Source organism: Mytilus edulis, chromosome 1, assembly GCF_963676685.1.
Source record: "Mytilus edulis chromosome 1, xbMytEdul2.2, whole genome shotgun sequence".
Lineage (NCBI taxonomy): Eukaryota > Metazoa > Mollusca > Bivalvia > Mytilida > Mytilidae > Mytilus > Mytilus edulis.
Window position 1 is genome coordinate 71,534,787 of NC_092344.1, and position 23,635 is coordinate 71,558,421.

General features: G+C 31.7%; 1 protein-coding gene across 2 annotated transcripts; it reads right to left on the reverse strand.

The window, feature by feature from the left end:
• Window positions 1-7,807: 7,807 nt before the first annotated feature.
• Window positions 7,808-22,072, reverse strand: LOC139488592 (ciliary microtubule-associated protein 2-like). Of its 2 annotated transcripts, none has more exons than XM_071274315.1 (10): window positions 21,874-22,072; window positions 19,849-19,936; window positions 19,186-19,356; window positions 15,730-15,852; window positions 15,199-15,336; window positions 11,298-11,441; window positions 10,650-10,817; window positions 10,137-10,265; window positions 8,985-9,109; window positions 7,808-8,066 (listed from the first exon to the last, which is right to left on the reverse strand). In XM_071274315.1, exons 1-10 carry the CDS (start codon window positions 21,921-21,923, stop codon window positions 7,913-7,915), a joined length of 1,290 nt encoding a protein of 429 aa, XP_071130416.1. In that variant the 5' UTR covers window positions 21,924-22,072; the 3' UTR covers window positions 7,808-7,912. The 2 variants fall into 2 exon arrangements, with proteins under 2 accessions (XP_071130416.1, XP_071130424.1); XM_071274323.1 differs by lacking the exon at window positions 7,808-8,066 and adding an exon at window positions 8,425-8,567 and having other exon boundaries at window positions 21,874-22,056.
• Window positions 22,073-23,635: the final 1,563 nt, after the last annotated feature.

A 23,635-nucleotide genomic window follows, 5' to 3' on the forward strand; every position in this document is an offset into this window, starting at 1 on the left:
TTATATTGACAACTGATGGTGAACAAAACAAACAGACACCAAAATATAGTTGACCTATTGTCAATTGTTTTAGAAAAATGGACTAAAACAACCACTTAACCATGAAAATTAAGTCAGATAACACCTGCCAGTTGGACATCTTATAATTATTCCATACATCACATATAGTAGACCTATTGATTGCTTAAAGTATCTGAAATATGGACTTAAACACGAAAACTTAACCTTGTTCACTTATCAATGCAAGGTTTAAGTCAAGTGGAAACTTTTTGACGGGCGTGAGGACCTCGCAAGGTACCCATATACTAAATATAGTTATCATATTACTCATAATAAGAGAGAAAAAAAATCTGAAGAAAAAAAAATTATGTAGTCACTGAACCATGAATATGAAGTCAAGGACAATTGACATATAACACACGGAAACTTCATAACATAAGGCATATATACTAGTATACAAAGTATGAATGATCCAATTCTTCTACCTTCTGAAATATTAAGCTTTTATCAGGTTAGATAACGCCGCCGCCGGATAACTTTTCGTATGTCCAGCTTTGTGCAGCTCAACAAAAAAACAATACCAAATACTAATGTGAGAGTATTAGTATAAATATCTCCTTCAACAATTAATTGCCTAAGCTGAGATATTTCAATATAAATAATTTTCACTTGCTCTGCAAGTTTTATGTATATACTTTGTTATGGTATGTTTATTGTACACTTGAGATGACACATTCAAGATCTACATTGTAACTACGTTTCACAATAAAATAGTTGAATTGCATTATACTTTATACTTTTGGCAAATACATACACATGTACATATACATGGACTGAGCATGTACTTATACATGTATATACATATGTATTAACATGCATTTCATTTCCCCTTTCATTATTAGGATATTGTTGGTTTTTATTTCGGTGAGAAATATAAAAGTGTTAGAATGTAGAGTGTTATTATTGCAGTCTTTAGACTTTTGCATATACAGTTACCAGAAGGTATCTATATATGATTAATGTAGTTTGAACCGACCGTCTTCATGTGGGAGACGGATGTACTACTTATTTTATTACAAAGCTGTGTCAAGAGTGCATTACTAGTATTACATATTACTAGCATGTAGTATATGAGAACAGAACCTACGCTATAGTTGTGAAATCCACTTTTGATTGAAGGTTGTTTTTAACTCAAACAGATTATGCTTAACAAAAATTAGGCTTATATGGTATTCGGGATCTTAAATCAATATTAAACAAGAGTGCAAACGCTGAAATGTCTCGCCTTCTTTACTAATCATTAATATAATTTTGATAGTCCTAAATATATAGCTTTATTACAACTGTCACATAAACTTAACATTAACCAAGAAAACTAAACATTGACCAAAGAACCATGAAAATGAGGTCAAGGTCAGATGAATCATGCCAAGCTGGCATGTACAGCTAACAATTCTTCCATACAACAAATATAGTTTACCTGTTGCTTATAGTTTAAGAAAAACAGACCAAAACACAAAACCTTAACACTGAGCAATTAACCGTGAAAATGAGGTCAAGGTCAAAACAAACCTGCGCGACTGACCTATAGATCATAAAATATTTCCATACACCAAATATAGTTGAACTACTGCATATAGTATTAGAAAAAAAGACCAAAAAACAAAAATTTAACATTGAGCAATGAACCGTACAAATTATCGTATGTTAAATAAAACATGCCATACTGGCATGTATATCATTAAATATTTGTATACACAAGATATAGATGATCTTACTTAACTTTGACCACTGAACCATGAAAATGAGGTCAAGGTCAGATAACACCTGCCAGTTAGACATGTTCACCTTACAATCATTCCATACACCATGTACACCAAATATAGTAGTCATATTAAATACAGTATAAGAAAAACAGACCAAAACACAAAACCTTAACTATAACCACTGAACCATGAAAATAAGGTCAAGGTAAGATGACACCTGCCAGCTAGGCATGTTCACCTTACAATCCTTTCATACACCAAATATAGTAGTAGAATTGAGAATGGAAATGGGGAATGTGCCAAAGAGACAACAACCCGACCATAGAGTAGACAACAGCAGAAGGTCACCAACAGGTCTTCAATGCAACGAAAAATGCCCGCACCCGGAGGCGTCCTTCAGCTGGCCCCTAAACAAATATATACTAGTTCAGTGATAATGAACGCCATATTAAACTCCAAATTGTACACAAGAAACTAAATGTTAAATAATACAAGACTAACAAAGGCCAGAGGCTCCTGACATGGGACAGGCGCAAAAATGCGGCGGGGTTAAACATGTTTGTGAGATCTCAACCCTCCCCCTATACCTCTAGCCAATGCAGAAAAGTAAACGCATAACAATACGCACATTAAAATTCAGTTCAAGAGAAGTCCGAGTCTGATGTCAGAAGATTTAACCAAAGAAAATAAACAAAATGACAATAATACATAAATAACATCAGACTACTAGCAGTTTACTGACATGCCAGCTCCAGACTTGGATTAAACTGATTGAAAAATTATGTCCTCATCATATGAATATCAGGCACAATCCTCCTATCTATTACATACAGTATTAGAAAAACAGACCAAACACAAAAACTTAACTATAACCCCTGAACCATGAAAATGAGGTCTATGTCAGATGACATCTACCAGTTTGACATGTACACCTTACAGTCCTTCCATACACCGAATATAGTAGACCTTTTGCTTATAGTATCTGAGATATGGACTTGACCACCAAAATTTAACCTTGTTCACTTATCCATGAAATGAGGTCGAAGTCGCAGTGGAAAATGTCTGAAGGGCACGAGGACCTTGCAAGGTACGCACATACCAAATATAGTAATCCTATTACTTATAATAAGAGAGAATTTAACATTACAAAAAATCTTTTTTTTTCAAGTAGTCACTGAACGATGAAAATGAGGTCAAGGACATTGGACATGTGACTGACAGAAACTTAAAATGAGGCATCCATATACAAAGTATGAAGCATCCAGGTCCTTTACCTTCTAAAATATAAAGCTTTTAAGAAGTTAGCTAACACCGCCGCCGGATCACTATCCCTATGTCAAGCTTTCTGCGACAAAAGTTGCAGGCTCGACAAAAATTGGTACACCAAGTCACTGAAATGTAATCATATTGACCTGCTTTTATTTTTTGTATTCTTGTCTGTAATTATTTGTAAATGTACTTTGTATATATGCCTTTTTGCGTTTCTTTGTGTGCACTGCTGGTGGAGTTTTAATTCCAATAGGGTATCACCTGCCCAGTAATCAGCACATCTGTGCTGACATGAATTATCATTGATATGGTCATATTTATAAGTTAGCTGTTTACAACACTTTTGAATTTTTGAAATACTAGGGCTTTTCTATCTCAGGAATAGATAACCTTAGCTGTGTTTGGCAAACCTTTTATGAATTTGGTCCTCAATGCTCTTCACCTTTGTACTTAATTTAGCCTTTTTACCTTTTTTTTGATTCAAGCGTCACTGATGAGTCTTTTGTAGATGAAACACGTCTGGTGTACATACAAAATTTAATCCTGGTATCTATGATGTGTTTATTTGTTACATATTTATTTGTTCTATAATGATTAAGATTATAACACAATGTTGACTGCTGTTAAGTGGGTCCATAATGCAAACCTTCAGTTATAACAAGACTGTTTTGGGAAGAAATTGCTTATCTCATACGAGTCCATAATTTTACACACAGCTAAAACTGGAAGTAGGCATGTTATCCTTCATGGATCCATCATTCTGACTATTACACAACAATTAGTTTGCCTTACTTATAAATGCAGAAACACAGCTAATACTAATTCAAAGTTGGGTTGGACTTGGCTTGGGATTAAATCTGCCTCCACCCACTCTCAAGATGGCTATGTTACCAAAAACAATACTGTAGAACAAAGATTTTCTTAAGAAAAATAAAAACAACATATATATAAAATAAAACTGATCTTGTGATGTTTATTTTATGTAAATCTCAAATTTATACAAATGAAATTATTAAGTCATTCTTTCAATTCAGTAAATATATTCTAAAACATTTCAAGACTTAACTGAAGATGTTTCCTGAAAATGTAAAGAACCAACAACTTGAGAAAAATATCCAAAGTAGCAAAGCAGCTGTAATACTGTTACATAGAATTTGTTAAACAAGAAAGTTTTATCATTCTTATAAAACAAAAAAACAACTTCTGTATACATTTAATATAAAAGCAACTGAATATTACAATAAAATATAAAATATACAGTGATAAAAATATATTCTTAATATATTCATATTGCAAACAAATAAACAAATAATACTGTGCATGGAAGATAAAAACAGCAGATTTAACTAAAACTATCACAGCTTCTGAAATACTGTCCACAAAATACTATGGAACAAATAAGATTCTTTGTACATTTCAAGAAAAAATATGATAAAAATACATTATACAAAAAAAAAAACGTGTTCAGAATACTGATATTTATTTCATAACCAGTAACAAAGGTGTGAATATTCCATTTCACAATGCCGCATAAAAGGTGAGATTAAAAATCATATCACATTGTTCATTAAGAGGTGAGATTAAGTAAAACAAGAATGTGTCCCCAGTACACGGATGCCCCATCCGCACTATCATTTTCTATGTTCAGTGGACTGTGAAAATGGGGTTAAATCTCTAATTTGGAATTGAAATTAGTAAGATCATATCATACAGAACATATGTACTAAGTTTCAAGTTGATTAGACTTCAACTTCATCAAAAACTACCTCGACCAAAAACTTTAACCTGAAGCGGGACAGACGAACGAACGAACGAACGGACGGACGGACGAACGGACGCACAGACCAGAAAACATAATGCCCATAAATGGGGCATAAAAATACAAGTTGAAACATTAAATGAGACAGGAAGACATTTTTTTTCTTAAATTTCCACAAGAATTGGAATGAAAAACAGGATAATAATGATGTAAGTAGATTATTTCCTGGTTTTCTAAAGTTTCTCTTATATAATTGATCCATGAAGCAGACATTTTACAAATGTGGCAGGTACCATTTTACATATTCCCTAGCGGTGTTTGCACTGCTGCCAAATGGTGCAAAAGTAAATGTGAACCTTGTTATTTTTTATATTTTTTCCTGCAGAAATAATGCTGTGTCCAATTATTATCCACATAGACTAAAAAAAGTACAAGCAACATAAATTGCAGTTAGGATTTGAACAAGGAGGAAACTAATCTACATATGATAAAGGGGTCCAGGCAGTAGTTGTCCTTGTACAACTCAAAACTTATGTGTGGCAGTGATTTCATTACTTGTAAAATTTAAGAAAATACTTTAATATAACATTGTTGTCTCTAGACCAAATTTTTACCATTATCTATAGTACAGTACATTTCTTTACATAAGACTTAATTTAGAAAAAATTCCATGATTAGATTTTTATTGTCAAGAAAATACAATGGCTAGAACAAATGCAAATTTTTCAATCTTTAAATGTAAGTATGTATAAACTTTATCGATTACAAATAACTAGTTTTATAAGATTAATTTTGCAGTATGGAAAATGATTCAATTCTACAATTGACACAAATGCAAGAAAAGCACCCTTTTCTATTTCCTTTTAAAAGTTCTTATAATATATTAAAAAGCACTTGAAAATGCATATCAAACAAGCTATCTACTGGTTAAAAGCTTCTCCAAGTCTTCAGAAAACTAAATTTTCTATGCAGCTGTCTTGTTTTTCTGAAAATAAATAAATTTAGTTATATTAAGGTACTTCCTTCTACTTTCTGTTGAGGGGATTTAGAATCAAACTATATTTCCTATAGCCATGTGTGTGAGTGCATTCTAATACTGATTTGAAATACTACAACAAAATCAGAAAAGTGACTTAAAAAACACAGTAAATAAATTTGAGCATAAAAAATATAAACATATATATGAAGGTAAAAAGAACATAAAAATGAAATAAAAACATGTTTTATATAATACTGAATGGCTTATAATACACATAAGTAATCACACAACAAAAAATTGATGAATCAAATAGATGTCAACCTTCTAGATATCATTGGGGGCTTCTAAATATCATTGGGGGCATCTTAAATTTCAGTTAACTTTTCAATACTAATCTAGATTGGATCAAAATCCCCTATTTGTCAAAAATGATGTTTTCATGATCACCCTCTTTAAACTTTCAGTGAGTGTCCTTTTTCCCAAAATTTTACAACACAAATCCTGATGTAATCAAAACCCTCTTTTTTCAAAATAATATTGTATTTTCAACCTTTAAAAACGACAAGTGTATAGCACTTTTTCTTTGAGAAAAAAAATAAAGTTATAGAAACACAAATAACATTATATGTTATAACAAAATGAAAAAATATTTAAAAAAAAAACAACACTAAATTTCATTGTATATATAAATAAATGAAGTACATGCATACAAAATTAGTTTCTCAAATAACATTATATTACAGTACGCATGTTGCAGTAAAAGTATTTGTTTAAAGAATACGACAATACCATTTATTGGTTTATGGGTATCTAACAAGAATACTTTTTTTATGATAGTAAACTAAATAGGATTAATGATTATCCCCCTTTGCAATTTAAAAATGTTATAATCTTTCAAGTTTTTAAAAGTATAAATAACAAAATGGTACAATTGGACATGATATAATTTTTCTAAATATTTTTTCTAGCATTAATGCCCTAAGAAGAAATGCATTATTGCAGAGATTGGTCTAATATGTTGTTTTTAAGTTTGATTTTCTTCAGATTCAAAAACTTTTAATCCAAAGGTTAGACACAAACTGTTAGGACCAATCAGAAACTTCAACATTTCTAGTTGCGAATAGACAACTGGAGATAAAACTTTAAAACTGGTTAAATACAACTTTTTGCATGTCACAAGGCACAAGATTTTCGTTTATTAACTAAGACCCTTCTCTTTGTTGTGCATGGAACAAATGCAAGTCTTTTTAAAAAAAAATGGTGACACAGTTTTGTGTTCTTATACATTTTTTCTTTAGTTTTTCTCCTTTTTTTTTTAATATAATAACAATTCATCTATAATACTTTTAAACTGGTAAACTGTTTTGTTTGCCCAAAAATGTAGAAACCATTATTTTGAAATATTTATGCAAAACAAATCAAAGAAATAAACAAAATAGGAAATGTAACAATAAACTGGTCTTTAGGGTAAATTCAAAAGGGTAAAACAACGAAATAAACAAGAAACTGTAATAAAACAGGGTTAGGAAAAAGACTTGGATTTTTTTTTTAAATCACCACAATGAAAGGGTGGATTATCCCACTCTTTATAACACGATCACACAAACTAAATTGTCTAATGAAAATAACTTAACACCACCACACAGAACTACTTAGATATTCTTGTACACAACTAATAAAAAACCAAACTGTAAACATTCATTCTGGATGTAATATTTCCTTTTTTCCCTCATTTTTTCGAAATGATGACAAACATAAACAATAAGAAGAAACAATAAGAAGTAAGAAATTTGCAATACTAAATTTGAATTCTTTCTAAATACTGAATAATGTCACACAGCTAAATGTGAAGCCGCTTGACTTATTGGGTTCAAATGAATGAACAAATATTGAGGAAATGTTTTGAAATTTTTAAGTCACTAGCAATGATGATTAGCTAAAAAATGTAAGTTTTGTGAAAAATTCGTGTACATTATTTGCTTAATTAAAATCATTTTCAAATCATGATATGGTATAATGGATTTTTACATGGTAAAACACATATTATTGATTGTTTACAATTATGTCACAAAAATGTAACAAAAAATTAAACATAAAACAGTGTGGAGTGTTGACAAGCAGTGGGTTGGTTGGTGCAGGTTATATTACTGTAACGGCTCGCTGGGACGCATAGTCTCCTCTAGGGTTATAGTTCATCTGGGTTTTTGTCCTTTTCATGTAGCTTTCTGGTTTTTCAGGTGCTACAAGGAAGACTCTGTCTTCTAGTCTAACATCCTTGGCTCTTACTCTTTCCCTGTAATTGAAATATTGACAGTTATTCCAAGAAGGAAAATAAAATAAAATCTCAACAATTGAAATTTGGCAACTCAATTCAATGATTTTTCTCCCACATGTTGCACAATTAGTTAATAAGTGTCCCTTGAATTCTTTAATCCTTTAATTATCAAAATAAAATCAGAAAATGAAGTGGGCTCATTACTGAACTATGCAAGCTGGGGAAACATTTTCATCAAGTCTTGTTAGACTTTTAATTTATACAGGTTGATATTGGTTTATACTTGTTTTTCTCCAACCATAGGTGTTTAGTCATACTCTATAAAATCATTGTTGCACTAAATAAACAACCCAAAACAGTGAAACAAAACAAAAAACAAGAAATAAATACATCTTTATTATTAGAAACAATATAAATTATCACAATGAACATCAATTAAGTTTGAACAAATAAACATTAATTCAAAATGATTTTTTCCTGGATTTTCTTTTGTTTTTACCACTCTTCCGTTTGTGTGACCTGCAAACAAAATGCCTCAATTTTGACAGACTTATAGAGAATTAATACTGAATCCTTAGATTTTAAAACTGTAAAGGGCATCAGACTTTTAGTTTGATCAACTTTTACTTAAGTACCAACAGAAATCAAAGGCAATCTCAGTTTTCAATTTTATATCAAGGATAGTATAAGATGACATTTCTTTAAAAGTTTACCAGGAGTAAAATCAGGAATGATTCAGTCTGAAATGTTGATTGAAACATTGCCATTTAATGTTTGCTTTGGTTCTTAAAATAATCCACAGTTGGTTTCAAATGTGTTTTATGGCTTTTAAATTCATTGATCTATGTGAACACCAAATTCACACAAAAGAACTCAAGAATTGCTTTTAATAATAATGTACAATTTTTTTTAATATTCAAACTTAGTGATACTTACTGAAGGAATTTATCCATAGCTAGAGACAGTTTTCCTGTTTTTGATTTGAACACACTTTCAGTGCCATTACGATGCTGTGCTTCATCAAACTTCTGTACATCATAACGACCTGGACCAACAGGGTTCTGAAATCATAGAAAGATTAAAATTCATTCTTTTGTGCACCACCATTTTACCCTAACAGTTCTAACAAATTGGGATATAAAAACTAGAGGCTCTTAAGAGCCTGTGTCGCTCACCTTGGTCTATGTGCATATTAAACAAAAGGCACAGATGGATTCATGACAAAATTGTGTTTTTGTGATGGTGATGTGTTTGTAGATCTTACTTTACTGAACATTCTTGCTACTTACAATTTTCTCTGTCTATAATAAACTTGGCCCTTTAGTTACAGAGGAAAATATTTTGTAAAAATTTACAAAAATTTACCAAATTAATGAAAATTGTTAAAAATTTACTATAAAGGACAATAACTCTTTAAGGGGTCAACTGACCATTTTGGTCATGTTGACTTATTTGTAGATCTTACTTTGCTGAACATTATTGCTGTTTACTATCTATAATAGTATTCAAGATAATAACCAAAAACGGCTAAATTTCCATAAAAATTTCCGATTCAGGGGCAGCAACCCAACAACCAGTTGTCTATTCATCTGAAAATTTCAGGGCAGATAGATCTTGACTTGATTAACAATTTAACCTCATGTCAGATTTGCTCTAAATGCTTTTGTTTCAGAGTTATAAGCCAAAATCTACATTTTACCCCTATGTTCTATTTTTAGCCATGGTGGCCATCTTGGTTGGTTTGCCGGGTCACGGGACATTTTTAAAACTAGATACCCCAAAGATGATTGGGGCCAAGTTTAGTTAAATTTGGCCTAGTAGTTTCAGAGGAGAAGATTTTTGTAAAAGTTAATGACGACAGACGATGGACGACGGACGCCAAGTGAGCTAAAAAACATTTCAGAAAGTCTGACATTTTTTCTATACTGTTTTTAATCTCTTGCATTTATAAATAAAGACATTCAAACAATAAAGTAATAAATACCTGAGTTTAGAAACTGACTCATATTATCAAGCAAAGTACATGAAATTCTTGTACATTTATCACATTTTCATGTTCAGTGAACTGATACAAATTATTGTACTTACAAAGTTTTGGGTAAAGAATTTCTGTGAAAGTTTATCATTTCTTTTAGATGTTGACAAAAATCCTGGAGCATTAACTGATTGTGGTTTAGACAGTTCACCAGGCTCATAGCGACCTGGACCTGGAGTATTCTGAAAAGAAAGATGAAAAACTCTTCATTATTGAATTACATCTTGAGCATTCTATTTCCATTAAAATGAAGGTGCCTAAAAGCAATTGGCTGATAAAAAAGAATTATTTTTAAAGCCTGTAGTTAAATGATATTTTTTTTTAAATGATCTATTTTCCATGCATGTGGTTTTCAACAAAATTCAAACTATCTCTTAGTTTTCATTTCAATGAATGTTCAATGTACTAATACAACAAACTAATTTACAAAAAATTATTTCAAAGCATTTTATTTATGGAAAAATGAAAAACTTCTTAAATGTCAGCTTTTCAATCACTGACAATACACCAATATTCTTAACAGTAAAGATCAAAATTTCATCGACTAAGACATGCTTATGTTTTACCTCTTCTTTAGGACATTGCTGAAGGGTACTACAAAATATCCTTTCTGTTGGAACTTTTGGAGTTCTGTCCACTTTACCAAATTTACCATGTCTTTTTCTGTGTATCGTTCCCCAATCATCAGCAAAAGATCTGAGGTTATATTGGCCAGGACCAAGATTGGCTAATTTCTAAATAAATTAAAAAAAATATTCAAACACAGCTTCATTTAATTCACTTCATTTATTTTATCCTCTTGTTATGACAGAAGCCTGAGAAGGTCTTTTAGATCAAAATATATTGGACTGCCATATTATTTTTTTTTGTCTTTTATTGTTTTGTAGGTGCTTATTTTATGTTTTTAATAGTTTTAAATTTCACTTAGCATTAAACCACAGTCTAGTTCTTTATCTTTGTAAATTGTCCATTCTATATACTGACCTTATATAAGACAGATAACTCATCATTTGACTTTTTTTTCAAAAAATAGATGCTTAGGTATTATTTATAGTATGTCAACAAATATTCTTCATTACATTTCTTTCTTTCATCTTTCTTTACATTCCTGCTGTAAATTGGGGCATTTTGGTTGTAGTCATATTTTGGTTTATTTGATGCCTAAGATGAAAGTGCTAAAATATCAAAATTGACAATTTTTTTTTTATACATACTGGTGCAGCAAAATGTCCATCTGAAATGGGTTTGTTTCTATCTCCAGAAAACAGATCATACGGTCCTCGTAAGCTGGTCACCTTTCCAGTTGTCTGATCAGCAAAACTTTTAAACTCATAGGTACCAGGACCAAGTTGTGAACCCTTAAATAATAGTTAATAAATAATAATATGTAATAACAAGAGGCTGTCACAACGACAGCAAACCGGATTTATTAACATTTATTTGTGTCCTGGCAATATCACAAGAACCATTACTGATGAATGGTGAAAGTGAAAATCGTCAATATCAAATTTGACCTCCATTTTGTCATCAATCAACATATTAAAATTTGAAAAGCTTAGATTGAATGGTTCATGAGTAAATGCAACAACCTGAATGGAAACGCCATTTTACGATCTTTCAAGAACCATAACTCCTGAACGGTAAAAGTCAAAATCGTCATTATTGAACTTGACCTCTATTTTGTCATCAGTAACAACATATTAAAATTTCAAAAGCTTTGGTTGAATGGTTCATGAGAAAATGCACGGACACGACGGGAAAAACCATTTTTCAATCTTTCAAGAACCATAACTCCTGAACGGTAAAAGTCAAAATCGTCATTATTGAACTTGACCTCCATTTTGTCATCAGTAACAGCATATTAAAATTTCGGAAGCTTTGGTAGAACAGTTCATGCATAAATGCACGGACACGACTGGAAACTCCATTTTTCAATCTTTCAAGAACCATAACTCCTGAACGGTAAAAGTCAAATTCGTCATTATTGAACTTGACCTCCATTCTTTCATAAGTAACAACATATTAAAATTTGGGAAGCTTTGGTAGAACAGTTCATGCGTAAATGCACGGACAACTCCATTTTTCAATCTTTCAAGAACCATAACTCCTGAACGGTAAAAGTCAAAATCGCCATTATTGAACTTGACCTTCGTATAGTTGTCAGTAATAACATATTAAAATTTTAAAAGCTTTGGTTGAACGGTTCATGAGTTAATGCACGGACAACATTTGATTGCCGCCCGCCCGCCCGCCCGCCCGACCGCCCGACCGCCCGGCCGCCCGCCGTACATCCCCAAATCAATAACCGACATTTTTGTCACAAAAATCCGGTTAAAAACTAGAGGCTCTAAAGAGCCTGTGTCGCTCACCTTGGTCTATGTGCATATTAAACAAAGGACACAAATGGATTCATGACAAAATTGTATTTTGGTGATGGTGATGTGTTTGAAGTTCTTACTTTACTGAACGATTTTGCTTCTTACAATTATATCTATAATGAACTTTGCCCATTAGTAACAGAGAACTATATTTGGTAAAAATTTACATAAATTTACCAAATTAATGAAAATTGTTAAAAATTGACTATAAAGGGCAATAACTCCTTAAGGGGTCAATTGACCATTTAGGTCATGTTGACTTATTTGTAGATCTTACTTTGCTGAACATTATTGCTGTTTACAGTTTATCGCTATCTATAATAGTATTCAAGATAACCAAAAACGGCAAAATTTCTTTAAAAATTACCAATTGGAGGGCAGCAACCCAACAACCAGTTGTCCGATTCATCAGAAAAATTCAGGGCAGATAGATATTGCCTTGATTAACAATTAAACTTCTTGTCAGATTTGCTCTAGATGCTTTGGTTTCATAGTTATAAGCCAAAAACTGCATTTTACCCCTATGTTCTATTTTTAGCCGTGGCGGCCATCTTGGTTGAATGGCCAGGTCATCGGACACATTTTTCAAACTAGATACCCCAAAGATGATTGTGGCCTAGTAGTTTCAGTGGAGATTTTGTAAAAGATTACTTAGATTTATGAAAAATGGTTAAAGATTGACTATAAAGGGCAATAACTCCTAAAGGGGTCAACTGACCATTTTGGTCATGTTGACTTATTTGTAGATCTTACTTTGCTGAACATTATTGCTGTTTACAGTTTATCTCTATCTATAATAATATTCAAGATAATAACCAAAAACAGCAAAATTTCCTCAAAATTACCAATTCAGGGCAGCAACCAAACAACCGATTGACCGATGCATCTGAAAATTTCAGGGGAGATAGATCTTGACCTGATAAACATTTTTACCCCATGTCAGATTTGCTCTAAATGCTTTGGTTTTTGAGTTATAAGCCAAAAACTGCATTTTACCCCTATGTTCTATTTTTAGCGGTGGCGGCCATCTTGGTTGGTTGACCAGGTCACGCCACACATTTTTAAAACTAGATACCCCAAAGATGATTGTGGCCAAGTTTGGATTAATTTGGCCCAGTAGTTTCAGAGGAGAAGATTTTTGTAAAAGATTACTTTAATTTACGAAAAATGGTTAAAAATTGACTATAAAGGGCAATAACTCCTAAACGGGTCAACTGAACATTTTGGTCATGTTGACTTATTTGTAGATCTTACTTTGCTGAACATTATTGCTGTTTACAGTTTATCTCTATCTATAATAATATTCAAGATAATAACCAAAAACAGCAAAATTTCCTCAAAATTACCAATTCAGGGGCAGCAACCCAACAACCGATTGACCGATTCATCTGAAAATTTCAGGGGAGATAGATCTTGACCTGATAAACATTTTTATCCCACGTCAGATTTCCTCAAAATGCTTTGGTTTTTGAGTTATAAGCCAAAAACTGCATTTTATCCCTTTGTTCTATTTTTAGCCGTGGCGGCCATCTTGGTTGGTTGACCAGGTCACGCCACACATTTTTTAAACAAGATACCCCAAAGATGATTGTGGCCAAGTTTGGATTAATTTGGCCCAGTAGTTTCAGAGGAGAAGATTTTTCTAAAAGATAACTAAGATTTACGAAAAATGGTTAAAAATTGACTATAAAGGGCAATAACTCCTAAAGGGGTCAACTGACCATTTGGGTCAGGTTGACTTATTTGTAAATCTTACTTTGCTGAACATTATTGCTGTTTACAGTTTTATCTCTATCTATAATAATATTCAAGATAATAACCAAAAACAGTAAAATTTCCTTAAAATTACCAATTCAGGGGCAGCAACCCAACAACGGGTTGTCCGATTCATCTGAAAATTTCAGGGCAGATAGATCTTGACCTGATGAACAATTTTACCCCTGTCAGATTTGCTCTAAATGCTTTGGTTTTTGAGTTATAAGCCAAAAACTGCATTTTACCCCTATGTTCTATTTTTAGCCATGGCGGCCATCTTGGTTGGTTGACCGGGTCACCAGACACATTTTTTAAACTAAATACCCCAATGATGATTGTGGCCAAGTTTGGTTAAATTTGGCCCAGTAGTTTCAGAGGAGAAGATTTTTGTAAAAGTTAACGACGCCAGACGACGACGGACGACAGACGACGGACGACAGACGACGGACGACAGACGACGGACGCCGGACGCCGGACGCCAAGTGCTGAGAAAAGCTCACTTGGCCCTTTGGGCCAGGTGAGCTAAAAAATAAACAATATACATATATTAAAATTAATATACTGTGGATTCATTATTCCTGAGGTACGATTTTTTTGTTGATTTCATTGATCAAGGGAAACCATGATCTTAAATGTTTAATGGACTATTGCTTGGCTTGTATACAAAGTCTTAAAATCAAATATCCAGGAAAATACAATTTTTCATCAAATAGTGAAAATTGGAATATATGAAATAAATGAATTTTTTAAATGTTTCAAAGTTAAAAAATACGAATAACCATTTTACCATTAGAATATTTTTTAAGGATTTTTATTCTCCTTCTTTGTTAACTAAAATAATAACTGCAAAAATACCCCCCCCCCACCAAAAAAAAAAAAAATTTTAAAAAAGAAGGTAAGTTGTACATTGCTTTAACAGCCCATTTACAAAATCTTCTTTACAGATTTTAGATAGTTGTATCTGTTTGAATCTTAAACTTACTACAGTTGGTAGGTTTCTTTTTGATGAAGACTTAGCATCTAACATTCCTATTGTGCTGGTTGACTTTTGCTCTTTATCTTCTTTGGCAGCATGTGGGACACCACCATCACCATATGTTCCTGGGCCTGGTGTGTCAATCTGGTAAAAGTAAAAATCGGATGTATTTCACTAAAATATTGATGGTTTCTTCTTTGTGAATAAACTAGGTCTGTTTTCATTAGCTTTTATTTTGACCCATACCATTTTAACAAATGGAGCAAGTGTTTTCATTTGTCAAATGATAAACAAAATCATGTCATTCGACTGTTTCAATGCTATTTCTCGCTACATTGAAGACCCATTGGTGGCCTAAGGATGTTTTCTGGTTTTTTTTTAGGTTGGGCTGTCATCCCTTAAACACATTCCCTATTACCATTTTTCTTTATACATTTTCATCTGAAAAATATCAACTTTCCCCCTTTTTTCACAATTCCACTTCTATATTCAAATAAAGATTGTTTTACTCTCATATGATCCAATAGTCATACTTACAACAGTTTTTTCTCTGAATCTCTGTGAGAGAGTTTGGCATATTCCAAATTTACTTCTTGGTTTTTCATCTGATGCCTCAACAAAATCTTTAATATCATATGAACCTGGACCCAGTTTCCTCACCTATTACAAACAAAAGATTACAAATTATATCCTTCTTGAAAAATACTAAAATCTGTCATTCAAAATCTCTTTGTTATTGTATACAATACAAACAACAGCAAATTATCAATGTGATAGTATGTGTCATATACTTATAGATGCTGCAAAGGGGGTAAGGAATTTAAGCAAGATGTGCGTCTAAGTATCATCCTTAATTCTTTTTTTTTTTTTTAAATAATTAGACTATGAATTAGAGAAAACAAGATTTTGTATTTCAACTTTATTTCACAAACTTCAAAATTTGACTATTAAAGTGCGTAGGGACAAATAAAAACTCCTTAAATTTTTAAATTGGAGGGGCAATTGCCTCATTTGCCCTCCGTTATGTTGCCCTTAAACACATGTGATGGAATTCCCTCCTGAATCAATATTGTGATACTGGTCTAACATTACATCAAATCTCATGAACCATGAAATCTAGGTCATACTACTGTAAATTCAGAAATTATTGCGAAGGTTTTATTATTGTGAAAAATGCGACAGAGTTGTAAACGCAATAATTTAAACTCGCATTTTGAAATATTTTATGATTTAAACAGGATTTTTCTCAAAATCGTAAAAATTAAAATCGCATTTAAGTCTAAAATGACAAAATCGCAATAATAAATGCCACAATAATTTCTGAATTTACAGTATGTTGGACAGTTTGTTTCTGATTGAATTCTGTAACTTTAAATAACACTGTGGTATATCTACATCAATTATTTATTTATAATACAAGTACTCGTAGATCATTGCAGTAAATATGTTAGATGGTATTCTGGTCGTTACAAAATTCTTCTATACAATGAAAGGGTATAAAAATTCAAGTTATTGTATGTTATAACCTGAAATAGTTTATTACGGTTCTACCAAGGCCCTTCAAGTTCATCAAAATCAGCTTATAAGATTTTTTTTAAATTTTGAAACGTACCGGTATATCAATGAGACAATTATTGTCTGCTATGTACATTTGTAATAAAATATTTATATTTCTATGTAAACTTTTTCTACAAAGAAATACCCAAGTCTTCATTTTAAATAAATAAATCAATCACCCTACATCAGGCTACATGAAACCACATAAATGTTTAATTAGCTAACAACGTTCATCATTAAAGAGGTATAAATGTTTTATTAGCTAACAACCTGTCATATTAATCAAATACTGTTAAAAGCTTCGTAGATCAATACAAACTAAATAACTATTATTGATTGATGTATCTGTTGTATTGTAATATTTAATACATTATTCAGTTTTGAATCTTTCGAAATACGTGTAAGTACAATGTATCATGACGTCCAGGCTTTTAACTGGTGGAGAAAGCTATAGTACCTTCAAGAACCACTAACTTTTGACAGCAAAACTATCCTTTCTCGTCAAGAAAGATCTGAGTCTAACATTTTTGCCATGAGCAGGGTTCAAAAATTGAAATCTTTGATTAAAGATGAAGATGAATTTATAAGGTCACTGCCAATGAGGTCCCTTAAAAATTGTGATAGTGGAGAAAACCAGAAGGCCAAAGTACATCACTAACTTATATACAATTTACTAACAACCAATCAATTGTTTGTTATTTTTTATCATAGCATAAAGTATGATATTATAAATTCTTTGAGCATTATTTGTACTCTCAGTCTTTTCAATTTCAGCAATGGCATATATTTATCTAACCTTTTTGTCCACTGCTAACGGTTTAAATCAACACTTACATATTTCTGAATTGGCTCAAATTTTTTGTAAGTGACTCAGTTGGGAATCATAAGAAACATAAGAGGTAATAGCAAATGAGTTCTTTCAGCTACTATATACAATTCAGAAATTATTTCAATTTTTGGTGAATGGACAGAATTGGGAGATTTATTATTGAGATTGCAAGAAAAGCTGCTTACAGATGATATCAAAATGCGAGTTCTCATTATTGTGATACTCTGAGGGGGGATAGGACCTTTATCGGGACTCCGAGATCGGGTGTTTTTAAGCTCGGGATTTCGGGATTGACCCTTTCGGGACCAGGGAATCCTTTTTTTCAGATTTCAGGATGTCGGGATTTGCTTTATTTAAATTCGGGATTTCGTTTTTTCAAGTCCGGGATTTCGGGATCAAGACCCCTCCTATCCCCCCTCTACTCTGACACAGGGTCACATAATTAAATACCTCACAATAATTTTTGAATTTACTATACATGTATGTTGGCCTACAACATAATCCATATAGGCATCTTGTTTAAATTTATCATACTGTCTGAAATCACTATGTAGAAAACTTCACTTAGTGATACAATGAAATATAACATTCTACAATCATTATAAAATACCAAACAAAAAAATGTGATACTTTCAAGGTTAAGATCTCTTAAATCAATAAAAGTTATTAAAAGATATATAATGAAATTTACCTTTCCGAGATTAAGGTCTTTAAAATCAACAGTACAGGGTTTAAATAAAAGCTTACAAAAATAAAGTCTCAAACACCTTGTACATTTCTATTTAACAAGAAAAGCTTCTTTCACAGGTTGGGTGGGTACAATTAAAATGTTTCCTTTTTTTGTATACTTTCAATTTATTTCTTTTCATTCCTTTTATTTACTTAAAATAAAAACCAGATTAAATTTTTCGAAGTCCACTTAAAGTTAAATACAAATATATATCTATCTTCCATGAATCAATAAAATCATAAAAACTTAAAATCCACTTGAGTTTATCAATGTTATTACTACCCAAGGAGAAAGTAAATATACATGTATATGGAGTAAATAAAATTTGGGTATGTCTAGACTGTCAATGTTAAGAATAAAAGATTATTTATTATTCATTTTTAACAGGCATGTCATTTGATAGGATACATGTTTGATCATTTAACACATTTAAACCATTGTATATTACAAATTTAGTTACTATGGAGAAGAAAGTGTAACTTTGAAAAAAAAGTCATATGGCCATGGTGAAGCTACATGTATATAGATACTCATCTATAAGACAATAAATCATTCAAGACTAAGGAAAAGAACATTAAATTACAAGAAACAAGTCATCAACACCGTATCTCATTGGATTGTCCTCAACATCCAAATTCTACCATCAAATCAAAAGTACTAGACACTGCAATTTAAATTCCGTTTCAAAATCTTATGCATTCTGGGTAATATTTTTAAAAGCTAACACCAAAATGTTGTGATTGGTTTAAAACGTACTTAACAATCAAAATCCATCCAATGATGTAATATTATTTTCATTTTGGTGTACTAACAGTGAGATTACCCATAGTCCTTTAGATTCTGAACCAGTCAGATTTTACAAAATACCATAACTTACCAGCATCCTCTTCATTTCCCATTGATCTTTATTAAGGAGGTGAGGTAATGCCGCTAATTTTTCTACTTCATACTGTCTAGACCATCCAGGGCCGTCTGCTCGTAATTCAACAGACTTTTTACTAAACCCACCATGGCTGACATCGTAAGCTCCAGGCCCAAGCTTTCTTTTCTAAAAAATACAGTAATTTTTAAAAGACAATAGTAGACAACAAATTTACAAATATTCTGTATTATATACATTTAATTAAACCTAATATTTTACTAAATCTAATTAAATTCTTATTAATTTATGAATTTCAACCTTTCTTTATTTGTTTCTAAATCAAAGACAAGAAATATCTTCATTTTGTTTCATTTTTCATTATTTGGCATAAAAAAAACAAACAACCAAGGTTAACATTGATGCTGTCTCGCACATTTCGTTCAAAACCAGCATTTTACCATTAGTTTCTCTGTGATACATGTACATTAAAAATTAGCAAGATTAAGCTTAAACAGATTCACTTTGTCTTTAATATTTCCAGAGATGTTTTCAGGAAACTGGTACATTTGTATTATACATGTAGTAAAATAGGGATCATATATTTATATCTTTTTGCTTTATAGTTATCAGTAAGTACTGAATACATGGTATCACCTTTTTTTACAATAAAGTACTCACAAGTTCATCTGTAGAATATTTATCATATGCAATTTCTGTAAAAGTTCCAGGATATTTACTTTTTGGATGAACACCAGACACGTCAAATCTGAAACAATTCATAAAGAAATTAAGAAAGCTTAAATGTCATGACCATATGTTTTCAGTGAAAATGTATACTGCATTAAAATATAAAAACTTAGTAATTGACTCATTTACAACTGTAACAACTGTGTCAAGACAAACCAAACACAACAAAGTTTTGTATGAAATAGGGATAGGTGTAAAATACACTAATCTGACACCAGTGCATACAGTGACCTACAAATGTACACATTTTTGTTTAGAGACCAGCTGAATTTTCTTGCTGTTTTGAGAACATTTGGTGGCATTCAGCTCTTTTCTGCTCAATGGTTGGGATGTTGTGTCTTTGACATATTCCCCATTTCAATTCTCAATTTTATTAAAATAAGTTAAGCATTTTAATCTGTGAAACATGAAAAAACTGTGAAGTTACAGATTTTTTTCTATGGACTTATATATTTAGAATAATTCACAATGTGAAATAATTAATAAAAGAAGACTATTTCAAAATTTACAAAAAACTTTAATGTGTAAATTCATTAAGTTACACGATTAAATTATTACCTTTGACTTACTTCTATTATAACACACAGATCTTTAACTAAACGTGTGTTATCATATAAATTTGATAATCATTAAATTGATGATTGACAATGGGTAAATTATAAATGAATCAAACAATGCAATTTAAACACCTGTTATATATTTCAAATCTGCCTATCAATTAATTCTTCTTATCATTAATCTGAATGAATCAATAAAAAAAAGACTGAAATAAAATATATGTAACTAAAAATAATTCGTTTAGGTATAATAACCAACTTTTATATGAGAAAACTTTATTCTTTTACATCAGAAATTAAGATAAACATAATATTTACAACAAGAATGTGTCCTCAGTACACGAATGCCCCACTCGCACTATCATTTTCCATGTTCAGTGGACCGTGAAATTGGGGTAAAAACTCTAATTTGGCATTAAAATTAGAAAGATCATATCATAGGGGACATGCGTACTAAGTTTGAAGTCGATTGGACTTAAACTTCATCAAAAACTACCTTGACCAAAAACTTTAACCTGAAGCGGGACAGACGGACAGATGAACGGACAGACGGACGGACGGACGCACTGACCAGAAAACATAATGCCCCTCTACTATCGTAGGTGGGGCATAAAAAGGTACATGGATAAATGATTTCAAAAATTAAAAAGTAACCATAATTAGGCCATTAGTTTTCTCATTTGAATTGATGTACATTATAGTTTACAACAAGTTCACACAGGACAGAACTTAGTCCTAATAATTATGATGTATTTCAAGGCCATCTTATTCTTTTTCTGTGACGCCTTGGCTATAATACACATAAATGAAGAAATAAATGAAAAATGAACAAATTGATACCCGATTTATATAATTTCATTGCCGTCTTTTGGCACCAGAAGCTACGAAGCAGCGCATTTATTTTGGACGGGCAAATATCCACTTTTTGATATGGGACGAGCTCTGACATCCCAAGGCCCCAGCTAAATTGAGCTAATGTCTGGCAAAACAGCCGTTGGACGTCAGAGTAATCTCGAACAATAATACACCTTATCATTCGGCGCATCCAACAATCACTTTTCCATTGTGGCGTCAGATATTTTGTTCGTTTATGATGTCAAAATTTTATGGGAACCTGTGAGATATTCAGTAATGGCAGACAAATAGCGATAAGGTGTATTTGGTTTAATAGACAGTTCTAACTCTGTAGTATAATAAAAGTATAAGAAAGACACGAAAGACAACTGATTAAAACCAGCGGGAGAACAATTCATTATAATTGTTGCTGCAGAATAAAGACGTTTGATACAGTAAAACGCATAGCATGATAATAGCATACACATCATTCTTCAGTCAGTCTGAAGGGTGGCAAATTAAATCATATGGATAAAAAAAAAGTTTGCAAACTTATATTGTTAACCTTGCAGTCTGTGTTCCAAATGGTGCACCGCCAAATTTCTTTTCAGCCATGGTTATTTTTCACTTAATTCCCTTGTTTAGTAAGTTAAATGTTCATATTTAAATACTACATGCTCTTTATTTACATTTTCTTAAACGTCAATAAATTTGTACGGGAACTGGAAGTCAAGTTGTCAGCGGGAACGGTCACATGGCAACATGAAGCGTAGTCTCTAACCTTAACAAGAGCTCTAAATGATAATTTTAACATTTTTTCAGCTAGATTCAAATACATATACTATTTAGATTGAAATATTTATCAATATAGATACATAATGTTATCAAAATTATGATTTAACACTTTGAAGTTAATATTTTACTTTCAGATAATGATAACTACATTGTATAAGTAAATTCGGCGGGAAAGTTAAATTTTCCTTTGAAATCCATATTTTTTTTAAATTTTTACCGTCACCTTAATAGGCAGCAACCATTTGATTTACGGGAGAGGGGGGCTTTGGATTTTTTTTCGGACAAATTTTATTTTTCAAAGAACGATCTATTTTTTTGCGACAAGTCCCCCCCCCCTCACAGAAAATCAAATGGTTGCTGCTTTAATTTAAATTTTAAAAAAACTAGACAATTTGTTAATCCATAAGTTTTGAATCCTAGCATATTCCGTTCACTAGGCTATTTACGATAATTAGATTGAGTTTTATATTAATAAAGAGCTATGGAATAACTTTTAAAAAATGCCAATTTGATATACTAAAGTTATAATTACTATACAAACTCTTGAAAAACTGAGTTAAAAGACTTCAAGAAAATAAAGAATTTTAAATAAAGATGATAATAAAATTGTTCAACCTGTAGCTGCTTATAACCTCCCTCCTTAATTGGACTACTATAACACATATAGTAGTCTAAGCTCTCAATTTTAAGATATCTAGATATATTACTTCTTTCACGGATAGTTCATGTAGTTTTGGCTGCTTCTGTCTAGTAGGAGGTTTTATTTAGAGAGACTGAACTCTAACAAATACTATTTGGAATACCCATCGCTGTTCACGATTCCGGATTATTACAGTCAACAACCAGTGGTGTAGCCAGGACGTTTTAACTTGTACGCCTGAAGCTCGACAATGGGTCTGAGGGCCCCCAAAGTGTCCAGGTCATACAGTAGTGGGTTCGAGGGCGAAGCACCCTGAAGCGAACGAGATATCAAGAAAGAGATACCTGTTCTGTCATAAAAAAAAACTCATCAAAAGCAACAGTTTAGAGCCTAATTTGTTTATCTTTAATGTTTAATTTATAATAATTCATGGTGTTGATTTGGTTTTAGAGAAAATGTCCAAACCAGTTACTTTAGAATATGTTTAAAGGGAGTCATTGGGCAAAGCAGTCATTCAATCAAGACCCCTTTTTGTGCGCAAATTTCGTTAATGGACATGAAATAATTAATTTTGATAGATTTTCAAGTGTATTAAAATAATACCAGCTCGTCTGTTAATTGCGAAAAGATATAATTCCATAAATTGAAAAATTAAAACAAGATTCCTTTAAATTTTTGTTTCATTAATCATAAATAAAAAAAGCTTCTGCTAATTTCGTAAAACCTATCTATCTGTAGGACTAGGCTATTCTAAGGAGGGTAGTTTACCTAAACTAATAATTTCTTCACGGTTCAGCTTGCAAGCAAGTTAATTAACGATATTATTTCTACCTACATACGCAATGTAATCGGCTGTAACTGCAAAACGAAATTTCTTTTATAATTATCGGAA

What these genes read in the sequence shown, in the direction of transcription:
- LOC139488592 (XM_071274315.1), bottom strand. Translation starts at nt 21,923, where the DNA reads ATGGCTGAAAAGAAATTTGGCGGTGCACCATTTGGAACACAGACTGCA. An exon ending in TTTGGAACACAGACTGCAAG is followed by an intron (nt 19,937 to 21,873) that starts GTTAACAATATA and finishes GAATTGTTTCAG; the next exon opens with ATTTGACGTGTCTGGTGTTC. An exon ending in AATATTCTACAGATGAACTT is followed by an intron (nt 19,357 to 19,848) that starts GTGAGTACTTTA and finishes TGTATTTTTTAG; the next exon opens with AAAAGAAAGCTTGGGCCTGG.